The 22,455-nt window shown below is 40.2% G+C and overlaps 1 protein-coding gene across 1 annotated transcript in view; it reads left to right on the forward strand.

Moving 5' to 3' along the window:
• Positions 1–620: 620 nt before the first annotated feature.
• RANBP17 (RAN binding protein 17) overlaps positions 621–22,455 on the forward strand; it is a gene marked incomplete at its 5' end in the record, with an annotated part of 216,120 nt that continues 194,285 nt past the window's right edge. The window contains 8 exons of the mRNA XM_081343844.1: positions 621–638; positions 4,816–4,962; positions 9,950–10,040; positions 13,417–13,583; positions 15,831–15,896; positions 16,583–16,687; positions 19,858–20,023; positions 21,809–21,882. Coding sequence (XP_081199970.1) covers positions 621–638; positions 4,816–4,962; positions 9,950–10,040; positions 13,417–13,583; positions 15,831–15,896; positions 16,583–16,687; positions 19,858–20,023; positions 21,809–21,882 — 834 coding nt within the window. The remainder of the gene's footprint in view (positions 639–4,815; positions 4,963–9,949; positions 10,041–13,416; positions 13,584–15,830; positions 15,897–16,582; positions 16,688–19,857; positions 20,024–21,808; positions 21,883–22,455) is intronic.

The following is a 22,455-nucleotide window of genomic DNA, read 5'->3' on the forward strand; positions in this document are numbered from 1 at the left end:
TGTCCCTGTAAACTGCAAAAAGCCACGGATATTTCCTCCGGCCCTCGCTTTCTATCCCAGCTTCTTCCTATGGGTATGAAAGCAGAGAGGACATGCCGACGGACGAGACTGGTCTGATGCCCCATGCTTAAGCCATAATGTGTTTTGGTGCAGGGTTTACATCAACCAAACCGCCGCGACTGCAATCAATAGCTTATCGCTCGGGGGTTGCGGGATGCCTCAATTGTGGCTGATTCCACTGGGGTTGGCATTCAACCCCGGGCCAGCACCGTGTGCACTGGCTTCGTAAGCCGGGCAGCGTTTGCACCAGGTTTCGCGCTACATTTCCTCCGCCTAAAGTTAAAACAAAAGCGGAAGGAAAGAGATGGGGGCAGGTTCGGCTCGCCCTCCTCCTTCCACGGGGCTCCCCGCATCGCTTCCCTTTTCCCGCCTAAACTCTCTCGCTCCCGGCCTCCCTCCCTCCGCTCGCCCCAAGCCGCTGCAAAGCGCCAACATTTCCTCCCGGCGGGCCCCGCTGCCCTCCGCTTCGCTCCTCCCCGCCCGGGCACCGCAGCAGCCTGCGCCTCCGCCACCCCCCCCTCCGCCCTGGCTCCTCTCGGCGTCACCCTCCTGCCTGGAAGATGGCGCTGGGCGGCCAGGTTGGTGTGCTTGGGAACGGGGCGGCGGGCGTTGGGCGCCCAGGCAGGCCGTTGGGCGGATAGGCCGGGAGAGAAGAGGCAGGACGGGACGAGGAGGAAAGGCGCCCGGAGCCGGGGAATAGGGCGTTAGGAGGGAAGCGCATCCTCCTGGGCAGGCAGTGCCTCCGGGGGGGGGGGCGGAGGGCTGTGTGGCGGCTGTGTTTGGAGGGGAGGCAAGAAGTGGCTCTCCGTCCTCCCCGCCATCTCTCTCTCCCCCCCTCCGCCTCTCCCCCAAATGAGGCGTTGCAAAAAGGAGGGTGGAAGCAGAGGAAGGCCAGTCCTTTGGGACGGTGGGTGGCTGGCTGGCTGGGGCTCTCCCCTTTCCCGTTTTGGAGAGGTGGCAAACTAGGGGGTGGTCTCCTGGGGAGGTGGTCTTTCGAAAAGTGATGGCTCGTTGGAAAGTGATGGCTTGGTCCCAGAGATGTCTGAACTAGTGGCAGAGGAAAGGGGACCTTACAGAGAGCTTCAATCGACACAAACCCCAAAACCTGGGTGCAAACCCCTAGAACCGTTTCTTCAAGCCCCCTAGGGGAAAGCTTTGCTGAGCATCTTGTAGAGCAGGTGGGAAATTGTGTTGTAGAAGCTAGGAGTGACTGAGGCAAAGTGTGAGTGTAGGTGGCATGTGCGGTGGTAGAGACCCACTGAAGATTTTGTAGTGTGAGTATTTGCCGAGATTCAGCTGCAAAAGAACCTATGGCTGTATTCACAGCATCCAGTGGTAATGTGTTTTCTTCTTCCCCGGCATGCTGAAATAAATTAAGAACTCTTTCTAAAAGAAAATATTTCCCATTCTTTAGCCCTGTGAACAGACAGCATGTGTTCTTCATCTGCTGTACTGAAGATTCAGGCAGAGCATAATCCACAGAAAAAATAACTATTGAATTTGTAGACAAATTTAGACATTTTTTTTTCAAGAATTTGGATGCTCAGATAGATGGGGTGGAAAGTCAATCAACGTCTGCTAGTTTATTATCCGATGACTAGCACAAATAGGTGCCTACATTTCAACAACCCAGGTTGGAGTTGCACAACATGTATAAATGAGAGATGATTTCTTACTGCTTAGCCTATTTTCAGACGCTTCCTTGCAGTTGACCACATGGCCAGGGCTTGCCCTCAAAAATGTAGTTGATTGGTTTGTGTTCCCCGGGGAAATCATCTGATCTGAGTTTGTGGAAAAAGGCATAGCAGTTAATAATTATTCTTCCATTGCCCATAGATCATCTGGTTATTTTACCTTAGTGGGAATGAAATTTATTTTTTTTCTTCTAAAAGTTGGGTCTGATGGCTTCCTATGACCTCTGGAAGGAAGTTTTAATAATATTATATTGTCTAATATAATTAGAGAATTTTTGAAAGAGACTGGATGGTTGATATCATAGGACCAAGGTGCAAAAAAGCTCTTTTTGTTGACTAAATAAGGAAATAGGAATTTTGTATGAATAATGGGGAAATTTTGCAACTCAATCCATAAGATGGAGAAGTTGTAAAACCAGAAGGTGAGGTGTCAAATGAAATGTTCATGAATTGTTACCTGGTCTCTGGTATAGATTTGTGATGGGAGATGAAATCCATTTTACCTGGGATTTGAGTTTTGCTAAAAGACAGACCATATTGAACTGTCTTGAGACAGCATAATTTCCTACATACTTTTAGAAGAGTTCCTATTACCCATACATTGTATAAATAATTAGAGATAAAAAATTTCCTGAACATTTTGAAGCAATAAAAGAAAATCTAGTTTTCTACTGAAAAAAAGGAATGTTTTGGACAAAATGAAAATGTACAGTGGATATAAAAAGTCTATACACCCCTGTTAAAATACCAGGTTTTTGAGATGTAAAAAAAATCAGCGATAAATCACTTCAGATTTTTTTTCCACTTTTAATATAACATATAAGCTGTAAAATTCAAATCGCAAAAGAAATCTTTTCGGGGGATATAAAAATGTACAATAATATGGTTGAATAAATGTGGACACCCTCTTATAAATAGGGATATGGCTTTGTTCAAAATTAACCAATCTCTTAAAACTGATGTTAAATAGCAGTCAGTACACACTTGCCATCAGTTAAAGTGACTAATTAAGCCCATATAAAATTCAACAATTCTTGTAGGATTTTTCTGATATGGTCTGCAAAGAGCTTACAAAGCATCAAAGGGATCTCTTTGGAAGGTGTCAGTCAGGAGAAGGGTACAAATTTTTATTTTATTTTATTTTTATTTTAATTCCATTTATATCCCGCCCTTCTCCGAAGACTCAGGGCGGCTTACAAGCTTAGCAGTAGCCTTCATCCTATGTATATGCCTGCTTATTAGGGCTTTCACACACACCCGAAGCGGCATTATTACAAAGTCAGCTTAATTGCCCCCAACAATCTGGGTTTCCAAGTCATTGGATATATCATGGAACACAGTGAAGAGTCATCAGCAAGTGGAGAAAATGCACCACAGTGACAATCTGACTGGACCTTCCAAAATTGATGAAGAAACAAAAAAAAAACTGGTCTAAGAGGCTGCAGAGAGGCCTACAGCAACATTAAAAGAGCTGCAGGAATTTCTGGCAAGTGCTGTCTGTAATACTTGTGACAACAATCTCCCATATTCTTCATATATATGGGCTATGGGGTAGGTGGCAAGTCTTTCTTACAAAGAAAAACATCCCAGCTCAGTTATATTTTGCAAAAACCTTATCAAGTCTGATGAAAGCATGTGGAAAAATATGTCATGGTCTGATGGGACCAAGGTTGAATTTTTTTGGCCATAATTCCAAAAAATATGTTTGGTGCAAAAACAACGTTGTGCTTTACCAGTAGTACACCATGCAGTGGAGCATGATAGTGGCAGCATTATGCTTTGGGGCTGCTTTTCTTCATCTGGAACTGGGGCTTTAGTCAAGGTAGAAGGAATTATGAACGGATCCAAATACCGTACCAATCGGTTTTGGCATACAACCTGCTAAAATGCTGAAGAAGAAGAGGATTTTCACCTTTCAGCATAAGAAAGACCCAAAGCATACCTTCAAATCAACAAAAGAATGGCTTCACCAGAAAATTAAAAGTTTTCAAATGGCCCACCCAAAGTCCAGACCTTTTCCAATTGAAAATCTGGAGGGGGGGTGACCTGAAGAAGGCTGATCGCAGGAGATGCCCTGGCAATGGGACAGATTTGAAGTGCTTTTGAAAGGAAGAGTGGGCAAAGATTCCCAAGGCAAGATGTGCCATGTTGATAGGCTCCTACTCCAAAAAACTGAATGTTATAAAACCAAAAGGCATTTCAACAAAATTTTAAGAGTGTGCACACTTTATGCAACCATGTTATTCTACATTTTTGTTATTTTATCTTAAAATTTTCAGTTTGATTTGGATGCTTGGCAACTGGCATTGTCCCAGGGTCATGTGAGCATCTTTTGCGACTTTCCCAATGGGGAAGCCAGATTCTCTTTAACAATCACTACACTAACTTCACAACTGCAATGAAGGTCTTTGGTCAGAAGCAGTTTAGTAAACATAACTTAATTGTAACTATATTGAAACAATTACAATTAATTAGTTTTGACTTAATGCCTTGATGTGCTTAATTATTAATTTTTATGTTAATTATCAATATTTACATAAATACTGCATTAGTAATCTTTTGAGATGAGTAAATAAATGTATTTTCACTGAATGGACATAACTGTTCTAACTATTCATACTATTATCCTGTGCGTCAGGAATAGAAATGAATCTAGGCTAGGATAATATTTGGGAAAATGGATCTTATACTTTTAATATTGTCATAGAACAGGAAATTAAGGGAAAAATAGATTAAAATTAGAACCTGGCATCCATGAAGTGAGTGGCACAGATTCAGCTTAACCCTGAAAATGTTGATACTCATTACTAGCTTAGCCTAAGTGTTTGATCTATGGTAATTCACTTCATGGATGGCAAAGTGGGAAAAAGCATGTATTTCAGATTATTAAGGAAATTTAAATGCTAAATGCGGTATTTTTTGCCATTGTTTCATTTTTTTGCCAAGGTGTTTCATCTGAATGATAAATGAATAAATTAATGACATATGGATTTGCATGAACATTCAGGGAAAATATATACGTATGTAGTTTTAATATCTGACATTTTATTCTTCCCAACAGAGTTTAGCAGAATTAGAAGTTCTTTGTAAACAGCTATATGAGGGCACAGATTTAGCCCAAAGATTACAAGCAGAAAAAGTTCTTTTGGAGCTTATTAACAGTCCTGAATGTCTCAGTCAGTGCCAGCTTTTACTGGAACAAGGAACAGTAAGCACTTTAAACTTTATTATCGATGTACATATCTGTTACGCAGTTTTGCTCAAATCTTCTTCCAGGTACCAAGACTGTCTACGACTACGTATTATCAAGGTACATTTGACTGTCAGATTTTTCTTTAGCTGTACATTTGTTATATTTTATAATAGGTAAAGGTAAAGGTTCCCCTGCACATGGGTGCTAGTCGTTTCCGACTCTAGGGGCTCATCTCCGTTTCAAAGTCAAAGAGCCAGCACTTGTCCGAGGACGTCTCCGTGGTCATGTGGCCGACATGACTAGACGCCAAAGGCGCACGGAACGCTGTTACCTTCCCACCATAGTGGTCCCTATTTTTCTACTTGCATTTTTACGTGCTTTGAAACTGCTAGGTTGGCAGAAGCTGGGACGAGTAACAGGTGCTCACTCTGCTACGCGGCACTTAGGGTTTGACCCGCCAAACTGCCGACCTTCTGATCGACAAGCTCAGTGTCCTAACCCGCTGAGCCACCGCATCCCTATATTTTATAATAGCAATAGTAAAATTGATTAGTGATCATAGATAAAGAACTCATAAGCTTTTGCAACATTGGACCAACGGAGGAAACAAAACAAAGACATATATCCTCAAGTGAGATTATATTCTTATCCAGAGTAGATTGCAGCCCCTGGTATATCTTGATAAAAGTTAAGCAAGGTCAGACTTGGTTGGTGTTTGGATGGTAGATACCAGGAAAGGCCAAAGCTGTAGACTAGGCTGGAAAATTGAGAAAATATCTTGGGAGAAGGCAGTTGTACACTATTTCAATATTGTTTTCAAAAAGGTTACATGAGTTCACGGATGTGACCTATATGTATAGTCCTCAACTAAAAACTGTAATTGAGCCCAGAAATATGGTTGTAAGTCGTGAGTTGTAAATTCTTTAGTTGGTCACTATGTGACTATGCCTGCTTTTACAGCCCTTTGTGCCGTGGTTGTTAAGTGAATGCCATGGTCATTAAACAAAGCCGTTTTATCCAGTGGGAATTTTTTTGCCAAAAGCCTTGGTGGAGCAGTGGGCTAATGCCTCCTTAAGTAACACCAGCTGCCTGCAATTAGTGCAGGTTCGAGTCCCACCAGGCTCAAGGTTGACTCAGCCTTCCATCCTTCCGAGGTACGTAAAATGAGGACCCAGATTGTTGGGGGCAATTAAGCTGACTTTGTAATAATGCCGCTTGGGGTGTGTGTGAAAGCCCTAATAAGCAGGCATATACATAGAATGAAGGCTACTGCTAAGCTTGTAAGCCGCCCTGAGTCTTCGGAGAAGGGCGGGATATAAATGCAATTAAAATAAAAAAAAATAAAAAAAAACTGGAAGTAAATGGTGAATACTGGCAAAAAAAAGCTGAAAGTACATGATTGCAGGATGGTGCAAATGGCCGTAAATGCGAGCTGGTTATCAAATGCTCACAACGTGATCCTGTGATTGTAGCAGAGATCCGGTTGTTAAAATTCAGGATGTGAGTCATAAGAACCTTTGTGGGGAGGTCTGGTAATTTTGGTCGCTAAGCAACCATTCATTAAGGGAGGATTACCTGCGTGTAATTTGGGAGGAGATAATCTGTTGATGTTCTGGTGGATAGTATATTTATTTATTTATTTGTTTGTTTTATATACCGCCCTTCTCCCGGAGGACTCAGGGCGGTGTACAGAGCAATAAAGTAAGAATACAATAAAGCAATAAAGTGAGAAAATTTTAAAACCCAAATCCATCAGGCCAGGCCGGCTTGTTGGAATAGATAAGTTTTTAGATCACGCCGGAAGGAGCGAAGGTCGGGGGCCATCCGGATTTCAGCTGGTAAGCGGTTCCAAAGGATTGGCGCACCCACCGAGAATGCTCATATTGACCATGTGGTAGATAAGGAACTTTAAAGTAGTCCTCAGTTGCAACTGTAATTGATCCATGCAATTACAGTAATTAAGTCTTGACAGGTCACGTGACCAGATCCAATTTTATGACCTTTTTTGCGGTGGTTGTTAAACCCCGTTTATTGCTATAGAGCAGCAGTCCTCAATGTTTCCAGTTCCACAGACCAGAAACAGCAGCAGGCGAGGTGGTTGTGTTGGTTTTGCAGGCGCAACCTAATCCCGCACATGAGCATATGGGGCTGTGTGTGCTCACCGACTGCTTGTGTGGCCTGGTTTCCAACAGGCCACAGACCAGAGGTTGAGTATCCCTGCTACAGAATGGTTTTGCAGCCTCTTGGAGCATAACCTGTTTATAAGTTTGTTTGTCCTGTGTGTGTCACAGACTGTCTTAAAAAAAGTTATTTTGTAAGCGTCCTTTTATGAAATGACAACAAATAAATGACACTTTCTCACATCAGTGGGAAGTTGTAACTACATAAAAAACCTTGTTGATAATTAAGGAAAGCTAAACATTGTTTAGAATTTAGAATACTTGTATATCTTCTATCAAATTGTTGGGGGCAATAAGCTGACTTTGTAATAATGCCGCTTGGGGGTGTGTGAAAGCCCTAACAAGCAGGCATATACATAGAATGAAGGCTACTGCTAAGCTTGTAAGCCGCCCTGAGTCTTTGGAGAAGGGCGGGATATAAATGGAATTAAAATAAAAAATAAAAAATAAATTCTTTTTGGGATTCAGTTACAGTCTTAAAGCATTCCATATGCTATAGAAAATTTCAGTGACCGCTTGAATTTTTGACTTAAAAAAAATAGTATAAAATCCTGCGCTTAGAAGGTATTTTATTTATGTGTTTGATGGACTACAAAGTTTATTCCCTTTTAGTTTGGGATTAGTAATCAAAGGCATATTGCCAGCTGGAAATTCCTTGATGGAAACTTGAGGACATTAAAAGAAATAGCAGATGTCCATTTCATTTGTTAAAACCCTGTTGGTACCAATGAAGCTATAAGATACGTGCAGATGTGTATGGATGCCTGAAAAACCTTATCTATAATGTAGATATAGCTAGTACATGTTGGAAATAATGATACTAGTTATATGTAATCGTATACCCATATAATAAATATATTCATATAACAATAACTTAATTGTGTATTGTATTGCTACATGGTGTCTGTGTGGCTATGTAAAGCAGAGTGTATTACAGTATTCTGAAAAATAGTTATTGGTGCCTGCAATTATTTTATTTACAAAAACCAATTATAAAAATGAGAAAGGCTCTTTTATAAGTAAAATGATAAATAAATGGTAAGTTACTAAAATGATAAAATAATAAATATAGGTAGTCCTTGTGTTACGAGCATAATTTAGCCCAAACTTGTCATTGCTAAGCAAGGCAGTTGTTAAGTGAGTTTTGCCCCATTTTATGACCCTTTTTGCCACAATTGTTCAGTGAATCGCTGCAGTTGTTAAGTGAATCATGCAATCATTGAACAAATCTTTGCATGGTCAGAAGCTGGTTGGGAAGGTTACAAATGGTGATCACATGATCCTGAGATAGTGCTGCTGTCATATATGTATGTGTATATATGTGTGTATGTATGTATGTATTGAAACGAAAGTACGAACACCGGGATGAGATAAAAAACCAAAGCAGTTTTAATAAAATCGAGCTTTCTTTGGTCAACTGCCAACATTGTCAGGATAAAATTGCTGGAGAGGTGAAACTACATTTATATCATTGGCGCTTTTGCGCTCCACTTATGGAGCGCGTCACTGGTTGTATTCTCTCGAGCTGCTTTGCACTTGTTCTTGTGGAGTGCAATTGCCTCTGAGTGCTTGCTGTCAATGGGGGATCATTATTTGTTCTTCCAGTTATGATCGATGCCATTGTCATTGAGCATGTTGTCCTCATGCCAAAAGTCCCTGGAGATTGCTCCTCCCTCTTTCTACTGTTTGTAGTGCGGGGTTGCTGTGTGATCATGCGATCTTGGTCTTGGCTCAGCGGTATAATCCGTGAGTTTTCGCGTTGTCTGCACCATCCTTCTTCCCAACTCCTAAGGGCTTGGTATGCAGGGAGGAGATCTATATGACGATTAATTGAGGAATGGTCCAAAAACCAGACCTCTTTAAATAATTGGCCGCCCTTGGTGTTGTCTTGGGCAATTGCCTCAGCCCCCACCAAATCAAAGGTATGTTTTTTTGTAGCCATGTATGCCCACACCTGCGAATGTTGTTCCTGTCTTTTAACTGCAAGCTCGTGTTCATGTATCCTAGTCCCCAACCGTTTCGCCATCTCCCCAGTATAATTGCAATGGTAGTTCTCACATGCTGTCCTGTATATAACTGAGGACTTCTCTTCATTGGGGAGTGGATATTTTGGACGCATGACACGGGCACACAGAGTTTGATCAGGTTTCTGGGCAACACTGACTTTATGGGGGGCCAATATGCACGCTGTGGCTTCGGATACACCATGGATGTAAGGTAGTGTTATCCGTTGTAAGGTAGTGGTGTGTGTGTGTGTGTATGTATGTAAAACTGGTCATAAGTCACTTTTTCATGCTGTTATAACTTTGAACAGTCACTAAACAAATGGTTGTAAGTCAAGGACTATAAGTAAATTATAAAAATAGTTCTTTTAATATTATTTATACAGTGTTGGGTTCTTTGCTTATTATAATGAATCATGAATTATTCCCCAACCTTTCTGGCTTTGCGGACCAGTGGGGAGAGGGGATGGTTCCACGCGAATGGCCAGCAAGTCCATGCAAAGTTCCAGTTTGAGTGGTGTGTATGCATGCCTGCCGCACGGAAATTAATCACATATGCACATGCTCGCCCGCTACTCGCAGAAGGGGGGATGTTCATGCTCGCTAATCCACCGTTTCCACGGCCCTGTTGCAAATACCTCATGGCCCACTACTGGACCGTGGAGATTGGAGACCTCTGTGTCAGAATAGATATGGTTCGCTAAATAGCAAAATGTTAGGAAAAGAATTTCTTGTTGCAAGATTATCTGTTTGCTTTAAAACTCTTTAGTATTATGCAATGTTACTATTACCATTTCAATTGTGTATATTTTTGTCTAGACATCCTATGCGCAATTGTTAGCAGCAACATGTCTCTCAAAACTTGTATGCAAAACCACACCTTTACCTATTCAACAAAGAATGGACATCAGTAAGCATTTTTTATTCTTTTCAATAGTAAAATTGTGTTTATAATCTAAAATGTAATTACTAGCAACTTAAACATACAACTTTAAAAAAATTTATCATTATAGTTTCATAATCGAAGAGTGTGAATATTTCCTATAATCTGCGGTTTCTCATCTTTAGGCAATAGAAGAGGCATTATATGTGTTCAATTGCTTATGTTTCATATACAATAGTGGCCAAAATTGTGGAAGTCTTTTGGGAGAAGTGTACAGTAGAAATGCCACCTTTGGTTAAGTTTCCACCAATTTTTCTTCTAATTTCTTTATAACTGTAGCCTTGTTCACTTAATATTACTATTTCACATCGCTTTCTGGGCAACCAGTCAACTCTTTGCATCATTACTTTAATATTACTACGTTTTACAAGCTCACTAAATTAAAAAACACAAAAAACCCCAATCAACTTGATAGCGATCATATAACACACTGACAAATGTCCTCCTCTCAGCTTCAATACATGACATCAATAACTGAATCCTGAACAAACTTTGTTGCATTACATTCTTGATTAAATTATCTTTCCATTGATATATAATTTTATGGTACTACTCCACCCCAAAAAAGTTGTGTTATTAGCCATCAAACCTCAAAAATACACTTTTCCCAAAAGGTTTCCACAATTTTGGCCACTACTTTAAATAATTATAAATACCTGAGCAGGAGCTGAATCACATTTGTACAAGCATTTGGTATATCTTTCCAGTCAAATAGTTTGGTGATGGTAATGTTTAGTCCTTAAAATGAAAATAGTGATAGGTATCATTCTTACCTGCTTTGTAGTGTGTTATACTGATCTTAAATACAAAGTTATTTATTCATGTCAAAGATTTATAAGTGATCCTAAACTTAAAATTAGAAAAAAAGAAAGAAAATAAAAGTTGTTTCGTCTGGTTCTTAAAACATATTTATCTGTTAGAGCCAGAGAAATAGTATACAGATTTCTGTGATTTTATAAGTAATGTGGTAGATGTAGGTCTATGCTTGAGAACCTCATGCATATTTGGAGAATTGGCTGTCTTGCACATTTATAGAAAGAAACTTAAACGTATTGCATATGTTTACTTTTCTCACAAATCATAATACGGTTTATTGGGTTTGGCTACGAATTTTTTTGTAAATGCAGTTAAACTAGGCATGTCAAACTCTGCGACGTTTTCCCCATTACCGGCAATGGGGTGGGTGCGGTTTCGGCATGGCGCATCTGGCCCATGGGCCGGCAGTTTCACATGCCTGAGTTAAACTATTATATAGTTCATAATTATTATATAGTTCATAATTTGCATGGGGAGCCCATGCAAATTATAGCTTAGTTAGGAAACAATAGTTAAACAAACCCTTAGCACAGGCATGTCAAATTGCCGGTCCGCAGGCTGGATGCATCATGACGAAATGGCGCCCTCCCCATTGCCGACAATGGGGAAAAAGTCTTGATACGTCACGCGACGTCACATGATGTCGCGGGTTTGACATGCCTGTCTTAGCACAATGCAGTGTATGAATTCTGTCATTGTGGCAGCCTGCTAATTAATAACCATAAAGAATTTGGGTTAGTTTGAGCTATTTTTGTGAAATCAGGTGCATAATAAGCCCTATAATATTTTGACTCAAGTGATTCTCATGCAATTTTTGTTTGTAGCTTTGTCTTCCATTTCTATGTGCCTGATATATAGTATAATTTTTGTTCTCTTCTTTAGTCACTAATAATAATTTTGTTGTTCACAGTCCGAATGTGAATACCGTATTTATCAGCGTATAACACGCACTGGCGTATAACACGCACCTCATTTTAAAAAGGAAATTTCAGGAAAAAACCTTAAATTATATCGGTGTATAACACGCACACATCATTTGCCCCCTATTTTCAGGAAGAAAAAGTGCGTGTCATACGCCGATAAATACGGTACTTCTCACTATAAAGTTTAGCTCTGGAACATGGAAAGGAAACATTTTACTTTAATTCTAAGGCATAGTGGTACAATTCTGCATCCTATCTGAATGAATTCTGTAATTGCTTTTGGTTAATCACATACCTAAATTAACTTGTACAATTAGCATAGCTGCATCAAAAATAACTAGTGTCTTATATTAAAGGTAAAGGTAAAGGTTCCCCCGCACATGCGTGCTAGTCGTTTCCGACTCTAGGGGCCGGTGCTCATCTCCGTTTCATAGCCGAAGAGCCAGCGCTTGTCCGAGGACGTCTCCGTGGTCATGTGGCCGGCATGACTAGACGCCAAAGGCGCACGGAACGCTGTTACCTTCCCACCGGAGTGGTCCCTATTTTTCTACTTGCATTTTTACGTGCTTTCGAACTGCTAGGTGGGCAGAAGCTGGGACGAGTAACAGGCGCTCACTCTGCTACGCGGCACTCGGGATTCAACCCGCCAAACTGCCGACCTTCCGATCGACAAGTTCAGCGTCCTAACCCACTGAGCCACCGCGTCCCTTGTCTTATATTAATAATAGTATAAAAGAACTTTTCAACCATTTTAGTTATATCTGGGCTCATATCTGCAAGTAGGTAATTTACATAAAATAAATGCTGCATATACTTGTGGATAAGCTGAGAATTTTAAGAGCCAATAGGTACCTAAAATTTTACGTTCAGCATAATCCTCAAATGGGCTAATCTGTGATACATTTAATTAAATATCTATATTTCCCATATATACTCGTATGTAAGCCCATCCGCAAATTAGCAAACCTTCAGATTCATAGCCAAAATATCATAGAAGATGAAGGTTGACATCCATAGATAGAGCATTTTTCATGGCGCAGGTAGTCCTTGACTTACAACAGTTCATTTAGTGACAGTTCAGAGTTACAACGCCACTGAAAAAAGTAACTTAGGACCATTTTTTACACTTAACCATTCCAGCATCTCCATGGTCACATGATTAAATTCAAACACTTGGCAACTGATTCCTATTTATGATGGTTGCAGTGTTCTTGGTCATGTGATCACCTTTTGTAACTTTCTGACAAGCAAAGTCAATGGGGAAACCAGATTCACTTAACAACCACATTGCTAAATGCATTAAAAATGCAGTGATTCACTTCACAACAGTGTCAAGAAAGGTCATAAAATAGGGCAAAACCTCACTTAACAAATGTCTCCCTTAGCAACAGAAGGTTTGGGCTCAGTTGTGGTCGCATGTTGAGGATTACTTTGGTAAACGTTTGAGAGTTGGGTTATCTGCGGTTAGACTAATATGTGCGTATATACGACAATTTCTTCTTAAGAATTCAAAAGTAGTTGATTTTACAAGTTCTTTCATTGTTTTCTATCTTTCAGTTATCTTTAACCCCAAATAATTGCTTTTTTTTTAAATCTTGGTACAGGAAACTATATACTGAATTATATTGCATCTCGACCAAAATTGGCCCTTTTTGTGATTCAGGCTCTTGTTCAAGTAATTGCAAAGATCACAAAATTAGGATGGTTTGAGGTTCAGAAAGACGAGTTGATTTTTAGAGACATTATTGCTGATGTTAAAAAGTTTTTACAGGTAAGCATGAGAAAGTGTTTGTTGAAATAAATATTAAAATATGTAGGCAATATCTTTGGTTTGAAGCATGTACAAATACAGACTTTTCCTTCCTATGCATATATTTTCAGAAGCCATAATGCAAATATAGACCTTTCTATCACAGCCATAAACAGGCACAAAACTTTTACATATTCTTTTGGAAAAAAAACAAAACCTTTATTTTTCTTACTGAAAATTGCAGATAATTCTTTCTTTAAAAGAATGGTAAACTATGGGAGTATGCATCACTGTCAAAAATAGCTTTGTAGTTAAAAAACAAGTTGATACTAAATTTAATTTAATCTAGAAACCATGGACCATAATCCTGCACATGGACTTGTATCACATCCATAGTTTAGGTTTCTCTTAATGTAAGACTTTAAAATGCTAGAAATTGCTTGATAATAAGGACAGAGTATTTAAGATTAGAAAAAAAACCTTGTTAATTGTTTATTCTAGTTTATGATTCTTATTATATTGGTGGGCTTTGCCAATTATTAATTTGATTTTGACAACACTACAATAGAAATTTGTATTTTTGTTTCCTTGATTGGCTTTCAAATATCTTAAAATAATAATAAAAAACAGAAAGTTATCAATAGTTGCCATGTCTGAAGATTTAAATTTTCAGTTAAAATTAGTGTAAGACTTTACCTTGTATACTTTATCAGAAAACCTAGCAGCTATTTATGCGTTATTACAATATTAGATTGGCATGATTTTTTTCCCTTGGGTATGTATGGAGATCCACAGCTAGTCAGAGTAACTGGCTGTGAGCTAAATAAGGCGGTTTCATATGTTTGGTAGAACCAGCAGATAGGTTTCCTAGAAGTTATGCACATGTTACATTCCTTCCCTTTGAAATGACAGCATGTTTTTGTGCCTGACATTTGGAATAACGTTCTCTGCAGAGATTTATAAGGCTCTTAACCTGAATTGTTTAATTCAGGTTTCCCCAACCTATGGGCCACAGCCTGGGAACAGGCCGCAGGCTGTTGGCCAGCGGGCTGCGGAAATGGCTGGCCAGTGTGAGCAGCATGGGTGCGCACTCCCCCAGTTGTGCTAGTGCCCACGGGCCAATTTGCGCATGTGCATGAGTGCAAATGGGGATGCTAGTGTGGGGCGGGTGTCCGTGGCCTGTTTGCACATACACGAATGGGGCTGATAGCCGGGGTGGGTTGCACAGCCCGTTTGCACATGCTGCATGTGCGAGTGGTGCTGCTAGTGCCACGCCAGTGTGTGTGACCCTGTACGCGTGCGCACACACCAATTTTGAACCTGGTCTCCTTCCCTTCGGTCTATGAGCCCGGAAAGGTTGTAGACCTCTGGTTTAATTGACTCTTGAGGATATTTTCTACCGAGCTCAGCTCGGCTCTTCCACCGAGCACTGGGATAGGGGTTATGGCAGGGCCTCTTTTTGGAATAGGGCAGTTGAAGGTTGGTTGTATTGTTTTAACTGGATGTCTATTTTTGATGGTTATGAAGTTTTTACTGTTTTTAATATTATGCACTGCGCAGTAGTAGTATGGTGGTTTTAGGAAGTTGACAAATAAAATGACCAAGGGAATATTTGCCCAATATGATATAGGCCTGCCCTGCTACTTTCTAATGTTGATTTATTATTCTGATTTTGGGGAAAATGATAAAATTGAAAGATATAAATGTGATTTTTAACTATAGTATAGACTGGAAATTTGGGTTTTATTGATATGTGAAGAATTATGGTTTTATAATGTATGGGATATAATAATTATTACATTATAATGGAAAAATTGTGCTGTCCTTAATTTACAGTATAATAAAAGAAAATCATTTCATTTGGTCAAATTATAATGCCATATTTAATAATAAAAAATACATAATGGAGTGGTACTTTGGTACTCGTTGGTAATTCATTCTGGAAGACGCGACGAATACGAATACGAGTACCGAGAAGAAATAACGAGTCACGAGGCAGCTGACATCAGCAAGTTCTTTATTGTGCATTGACTACCTGGAGAAAAATGAGTGCAGGGACAAGATTTCTGCTTCAAAATGCATTGAATACCAAACTCAATGAGGTTTGATGCAGTTGAGTGCCGAGATATGACTGCATTTAAAGAAATGCACATATTTTTGTTCTGTGTGTTTGTACTGAGAAGTGGAAATGAATTATGTGGTTGATAACATGAATGCTTATTCTCAAAGCCACCTAAAGCCTTTATTCAAAGTCTATTTCTGTTATAGGGGACCGTGGATCACTGCATAATAGGAGTAATGATTCTTTCAGAACTAACTCAGGAAATGAATTTTGTAAGTATACTTCTTTCCTTCATATTAGTTTACAGTATATCGCTACCAGATTATTGTCGTAGTGTTTCGGAGGAAGGATTAATGAAAGGTAAAACTACACTATAAATACGATAAAAATCCCAAAGAGAAACTTTCTGTCAAATGAAGCTTAGAAATGGATTGTTTCAAAACTCACTGAGTGAATAAAATAGGATCAATTCTACTGATATTATAACTAGTTATAATAATTTGAAAAAAGGAACAGACCTTGTGTTATCAGCAGGATCTTTGCACATTTATAAAACCAGATAAATATCTCATGTGTTCATAGTTGTCACTCTTATGTGCCCTGATATTTCTTTTTTTTTTTTAACCTAGGCTCCAGAAATATCAAAAGGGGTAGTCTTATTGGCCTATTACTATGCTCTTCATTTTTAACGTTCCATAATAATATGATTATTTAAAATTTGTTATAAGTGGCCAGGATGGCTGCTTTTGGGCTTGGCCTGACAGTAGTTAAACCAGGTTGCCTTTCCTGTTGCTTGTTCTGCTGCTTTTAGATAACCCTGCTTAAAACCTCTTTCATTCAACATGAAATATTAACACTACTTTTATTCATAATAATGCATTTTATGAGTATATAGTAAGCACCTGTAAAATCTGTTTTAAGTTATATTCAAATGAAGAGTTTTCTTTCTTTGTTTTAGATTGATTATTCAAGACCTTCATCAAAGCATCGTAGAATTGCTATCTCTTTCCGTGATACCACTCTCAAAGAAATTTTGATGCTGGCATGCTCGCTGCTGAAAGAGGTGGGCCCAAATACTAATCACATTATCGTGAGATTATTTCTTTACCATCAGAACCTAATTTGTTGATATTTTATTCCTAGAGTCACTTTTTTAGCCAGAAACATAGGCAGCTAGATTAATATGCAATGTATGGTGTTGTTGTTGTTGTTAGCTGCGAAGTCGTGTCTGACCCATCGCGACCCTATGAACAACGTTCCTCCAGGCCTTCCTGTCCTCTACCATCTTCTGGAGTCCATTTAAGCTCACGCCTACTGCTTCAGTGACTCCATCCAGCCACCTCATTCTCTGTCGTCCCCTTCTTCTCTTGCCCTCAATCTTTCCCAGCATTAGGCTCTTCTCCAGTGAGTCCTTCCTTCTCATTAGGTGGCCAAAGGATTTGAGTTTTAGCTTCAGGATCTGGCCTTCTAAAGAGCAGTCCAGTGTGTATAGTCAAGGCTATGGTCTTCCCAGTTGCAATGTATGGCAGTGAAAGTTGGACCATAAAAAAGGCTGAGCGCCAAAGAATTGAGGCCTTTGAACTCTGGTGCTGGAGAAGACTCCTGCGAGTCCCTTGGACTGCAAGGCGATCAAACCGGTCAGTCCCTAGAGGAGATCAACCCTGACTGCTCTTTAGAATGTATGGTGAGAAAGTGATAAATGAATATTTGAGATGTATTTATTTTTATTTATCAAATTTAAATACCGCTCATCTTACTTGCAGAGTGACTTTTGGCGTTTTACAGTTAAAATAATAAAAAACATAAAATACAATACATCAATAAAATAGGAGCCAAGTGAAAAACAACGAAGAAGTTCAAAGGCGGGGGAGTGCCTTCAAGGTGCTATCCACTCCCATGGTTGCAGGCCACTCTGAGAGCCAGGATTTCACACCCTTCTGAAAAGCCAGGAAAGTGGGGGCCCACCTCAGCTGGGGGGGGAGAATATTCCAAAGGCCAGGGGTAATGGCAGAGAAGGCACCCCGCCAGTTGGTATTCTTTAATTGATGGGCTCCATAACATACCTTCCCTGCCTGATGAGAGTAAGATAGTTCCTTGGATAAGCTGGCCTCATGTCACGTAGGGCTTTAAAGGTAATAATCAGCACCTTGAATTGGACTAAGAAGCATGGAAGATTGGATTCAGGCCCCTAATATGCATTTATATCATTGCAAGAGGAGTCCAATATGAGGAAAATGGTTGCTTTTAAAGATTCTGTACCAGATATATAAACTAGGAAGGCTGCTTTATTTTTATTTATTTATTTGTATCCTGCCTTCGTTATTTTTACAAATAACTGAAGGTGGTGAACATATCCAACACACCTTACTCTTCCTGTTTTCCCCACAACAACAGCAATGTGATGAGTGTTGGGCTGAGAGAGGGACTGGCACAAAGTCACCCAGATGGCTTTCATGGCTAAGGTGGGAATAGAACTTATGGTGTCCTGCTTTCTACCCTGGTACCTTATTAAATCACAATGTGAACAAACAACATGCTCATGTTTACTCTTGTGTAGTTAGATAAATCGTGACAATTAACTCTGGAATGCAATAATATCCTTTATTCCAGTGTAATTTTAAGAGTCTTATGTTGGCAGATACAGTCCCTGAAATAGACTTATGTCAATGAGATTAATGATAACTCACTTTGTATTAATGATCTAGAGGAGAGTAGGGAACAAAAATATTTTATTTTTTTCCTAGCACAGGTAGTCCTTGGTTAATGACCACTTCTTCAATGTCCACTCAGCGTTACAGTACCATTGAATGAATGGTGATAGTTACAGTTAACGGTTATAGTTCCTTGACGTCCTGGTCGTCCCAACACCTCTGCAGTCTGTGATCGCAATCTGCATGCTTAGTAACCAGCTCACACTGATGATGATTGCAGGATCCCACAGTCACATAATTACAATTTGTGACTTTCCCTGCCAGCTTCCCAGAAGCAAAGTCAATAGGGAAGCTGGTGGGGAATGTTGCAAGTTGCTCTGGTAAGTCTCCCTCACCCGTGCATTCCTCCCTGAGCCTTGCTGCATTTGCACCGTGCCTTCTTGGCCACACACACACACATCTTCTCCCACCCAGAAGCAGCCAACCCAACCTCTGTATGACTTGGGACTTGCAACTTCCTATGTGATGACCCAGGGCACAGCACAAAGGCAATGCAGTCAGCTGGCAATGTAAATAGTTCTTTAATTGCTGCAAATTTCCTCCAAACACTCCCACGTTTGCTGGCAAGCCTCCAACAAAACACACACACACACACACACACACACACACACACAGCAGTTTCAATACAGCCTGATTAGTGTAAGAATGTACTCAAGGCCATATAGATAACAAACAAGGAATCCTAAACTTTTATGAGCCGGTTTGAATCCCAGCTTGCCTGAGCAGTTTTCAAAGAGAGAATCCAAAATACAGCCTGAGGTCATAAAGCATTCAATCCACGTGGTCAGCCAGTCCGGTAGTCAAGGTGTCCAGCTTTTCCAAACGGAAGGCAGAGAACAAGAGCAACAATACACAACCCTCCCAAGATTCAACCTTTGTTCCCGACAAATGCCCCACCCCACAGCGCCTCCTTAAATCTCAATCCCCAGGTATGCCTTGTAGAGTGGGGCAGGACGCTCTCCTCCTGAGCAATTGAGCCTGCCTGCGTTGTTCCCTCCTTCTGTCCACTCTCCGTGCTCTAGGATCAGGTGGGGGTGGGCCTTGCTCCTTGCCTGAGCTCTGTCTCCCCTGTTCCAAACCTGAAGGGCCCTGGCCTGCCTCAGCCTGTTCTTCCCCACAGTCCTCTGAAGCCACAGACACCTCGGCCTCCATAAGGTCCTGTTCCAGCTCCATTTCCTCCTCAGATTCAGGGTCAGACGGAGGCATGACATCCTGTCAATTTCCCCACTGATTTCCTTTGCAGGAGCTAACAGGAAGTTGCCAGGAGGTGCTCATTTAACAACCCATAATCTTTGCTTGATGGCAACAGAGGCTGCCTGGATTGCCATTGTCAAATGAAGTGGTCATAACTCAAGGACTATTTAGGTGTTTTATCCAAATCCTTGCATTGGTCCTCATAACTGAGACTTGCAAGTGATATGTACTGGAATTCTTGACGTATTGGAATTCTTAAGATAATGGCATTACATTATTCAGAAATAAGCATGTTACTGAATCACATTTTTTTAAAATTTGGATTTAGATATTGGCAAAGCCATTAAATCTTCAAGATCAACAGCAACAAAATTTAGCAATACATCTTCTGAAGCTTGTCCTCAATTGTCTTAACTATGACTTCATTGGTAGTTCAGCAGATGAATCTGCAGATGATTTGTGTACTGTACAGATTCCAACAAACTGGAGATCAAGTAAGAGAATAATCATTGCTAACAATCTATGTACCTTTTTCTAATGTAGTGCCTTCTAGATGTGTTTGGATTCTGAAGTAGCCAGCCAGTAGAACTCTTTAGGATAAGTGAAGAGTTATCGTTATCAAACCCTATTATGACAGATTTGTAAGACACCTTGAGGATGAAATTGTTTTTGCGCTGACTTGAATGTAGATTTCAGTGCAGCTTATACTGGTATGCAGTGCACAACATAGTGTAAATTACATGTGATCGTATTCAGTTTTTTAGGTTTGAGGAGATAAAACAGCAGCTTATAGCCATCTGGCCTATCACATGTTGCCTTGACACTGGTCCATCTTGATATAGCCTTACTTGAAAGATGGATTTCAGCAGTATTTCCTTTCATGATGAGTGGTTTGAAGGGAAAAAATCAACCTCATGCTAGGTTCAGAGGATTTCATACCCAATCATAAATTCTTCCCCTTTTGGGGAAGAAATTGTTTGAAAGTATGGTGTCCTTGTTCAGAGGATAGCAATGCTTTGAACCATTTTTTTTAGTTTGAGTTGAGATCTGGTTTTTGGACAAATCACTCATATCAGAAGTTAGAAGGAGGTATAAGTGCAACAGCTAAGAGAGTAGAGTTCCATATGAAGTAACAGTAATTTAAACAGGTAAATGCCATCTGGTAAATCATTTCATGACAAAATGTATTTTTTAGAAAATGCAAACAAATAAGCATACAAAACCATAATGTTGGCAAATGGACAGTTGTGTTGCGGTGTCATATAATGAAATTCTGTCAGAGGCTGCGAAGCAGAAATGAAACTACTGTTGAACATGAAAAAAGGCTTATCTGAGAGGTTTTTGAATATTTATTCTTACTGAGGTATCAGTGCAACAGCTAACAGAGTAGAGTGTAAGAATGGGCTAAGAGTTGTCTTGGCACTTTTAAAAATGAATAAAGGCACTTTTATTAAAATCTCTGCAGAATTTAAGGCTGATCCTAAATGGGAGAGATGGAAGGGCTTCACAAACACTCTCTTCTTGGTAGCAACCCTATGTGAGTGGCAGAACCTCAAGTGAACTGTGTTTTGCAACACAGCCTTTTATTTACAGTCCACTCAGAGCAAATCTAGTGCTGATCCTTCATTGTGCTACAATTGTCAGAGAATTAATATCCCAGTTATAAAAATAAAGAGTCAGCTAGCTAAGGGTGGGGATGGAGAGAGGATGAAAATAGGTAAAGGTAAAGGTTCCCCCACACATGCGTGCTAGTCGTTTCCGACTCTAGGGGCTGGTGCTCATCTCCGTTTCAAAGCTGAAGAGCCAGCGCTTGTCCGAGGACGTCTCCGTGGTCATGTGGCCGGCATGACTAGACGCCAAAGGCGCACGGAACGCTGTTACCTTCCCACCGCAGTGGTCCCTATTTTTCTACTTGCATTTTTACGTGCTTTAGAACTGCAAGGTTGGCAGAAGCTGGGACGAGTAACAGGCGCTCACTCTGTTACGCGGCACTCGGGATTCGACCCGCCAAACTGCCGACCTTCTGATCGACAAGCTCAGCGTCCTAACCCACTGAGCCACCGCGTCCCTTAGGATGAAAATATCAGTGCATAAATACACAAAGGCAAGCTCTCCCCTTTCCCCCAAAGCCCTCATTTCACATTATATATAAAAAAGTTCATTTGAAACTATTTGACACAGGCATTTATTATTTTAAATGTATAGTTGTGTTTTTGAGGTAGGCCTCAGCTAGAAGAAAAATAAAACCACCCATTTACTTTCACTTTTGTTCTTCTCAGTTTTCCTGGAACCAGAGACTTTGGATCTCTTTTTTGACCTGTATCATTCCCTTCCCTCAGTGCTGTCTCAGTTAGTAAGTATAAAGCATCTTTAATCTTTTTTTTTCAGGAGGAAACTTTCTTTAAAGATGTCCACACATTATGTGTTTGATAAATCTGTCCCACTAAAAATGTCTGAAATTTTATTATTTTTATGCTTTTGCAACATGGAACGTGATATGCGTATACTATTGTCAGTGGGACATTTAGTATTGGGCAGTCCTGTTTTCTGGCCTGAGGAGATGGCTGCTGCAGTGGCACCCGGTGTTCCATAAGTAGTAGCTCATCAACACATTGAGAAAAGTATGTGTAGTCACTGTTACTATTACAGTTGTGTGCAGGTAATCCTCAACTTACAACCACAACTGAGCCCAAATTTTCTGTTGTTAAGGGAGTCATTGGTAAGTGGGTTTTGCCCCATTTTACGATCTTTCTTGCCAGGGTTGTTAAGTGAAACATTGCAACTGTTTAGTTAGTAACGAGGTTGTTAAGTGAATCTGGCTTCCCCATTGACTTTGCTTGTCAGAAAGACACAAAAGGGCATCACGTGATCCTGAGGACACCGCAGCCGTCAAAGATATGAATCAGTTGTCAAGGGTCTGAATTTT

This window comes from Vipera berus (genome assembly GCF_964194415.1).
Source record: "Vipera berus genome assembly, chromosome: 1".
Lineage (NCBI taxonomy): Eukaryota > Metazoa > Chordata > Lepidosauria > Squamata > Viperidae > Vipera > Vipera berus.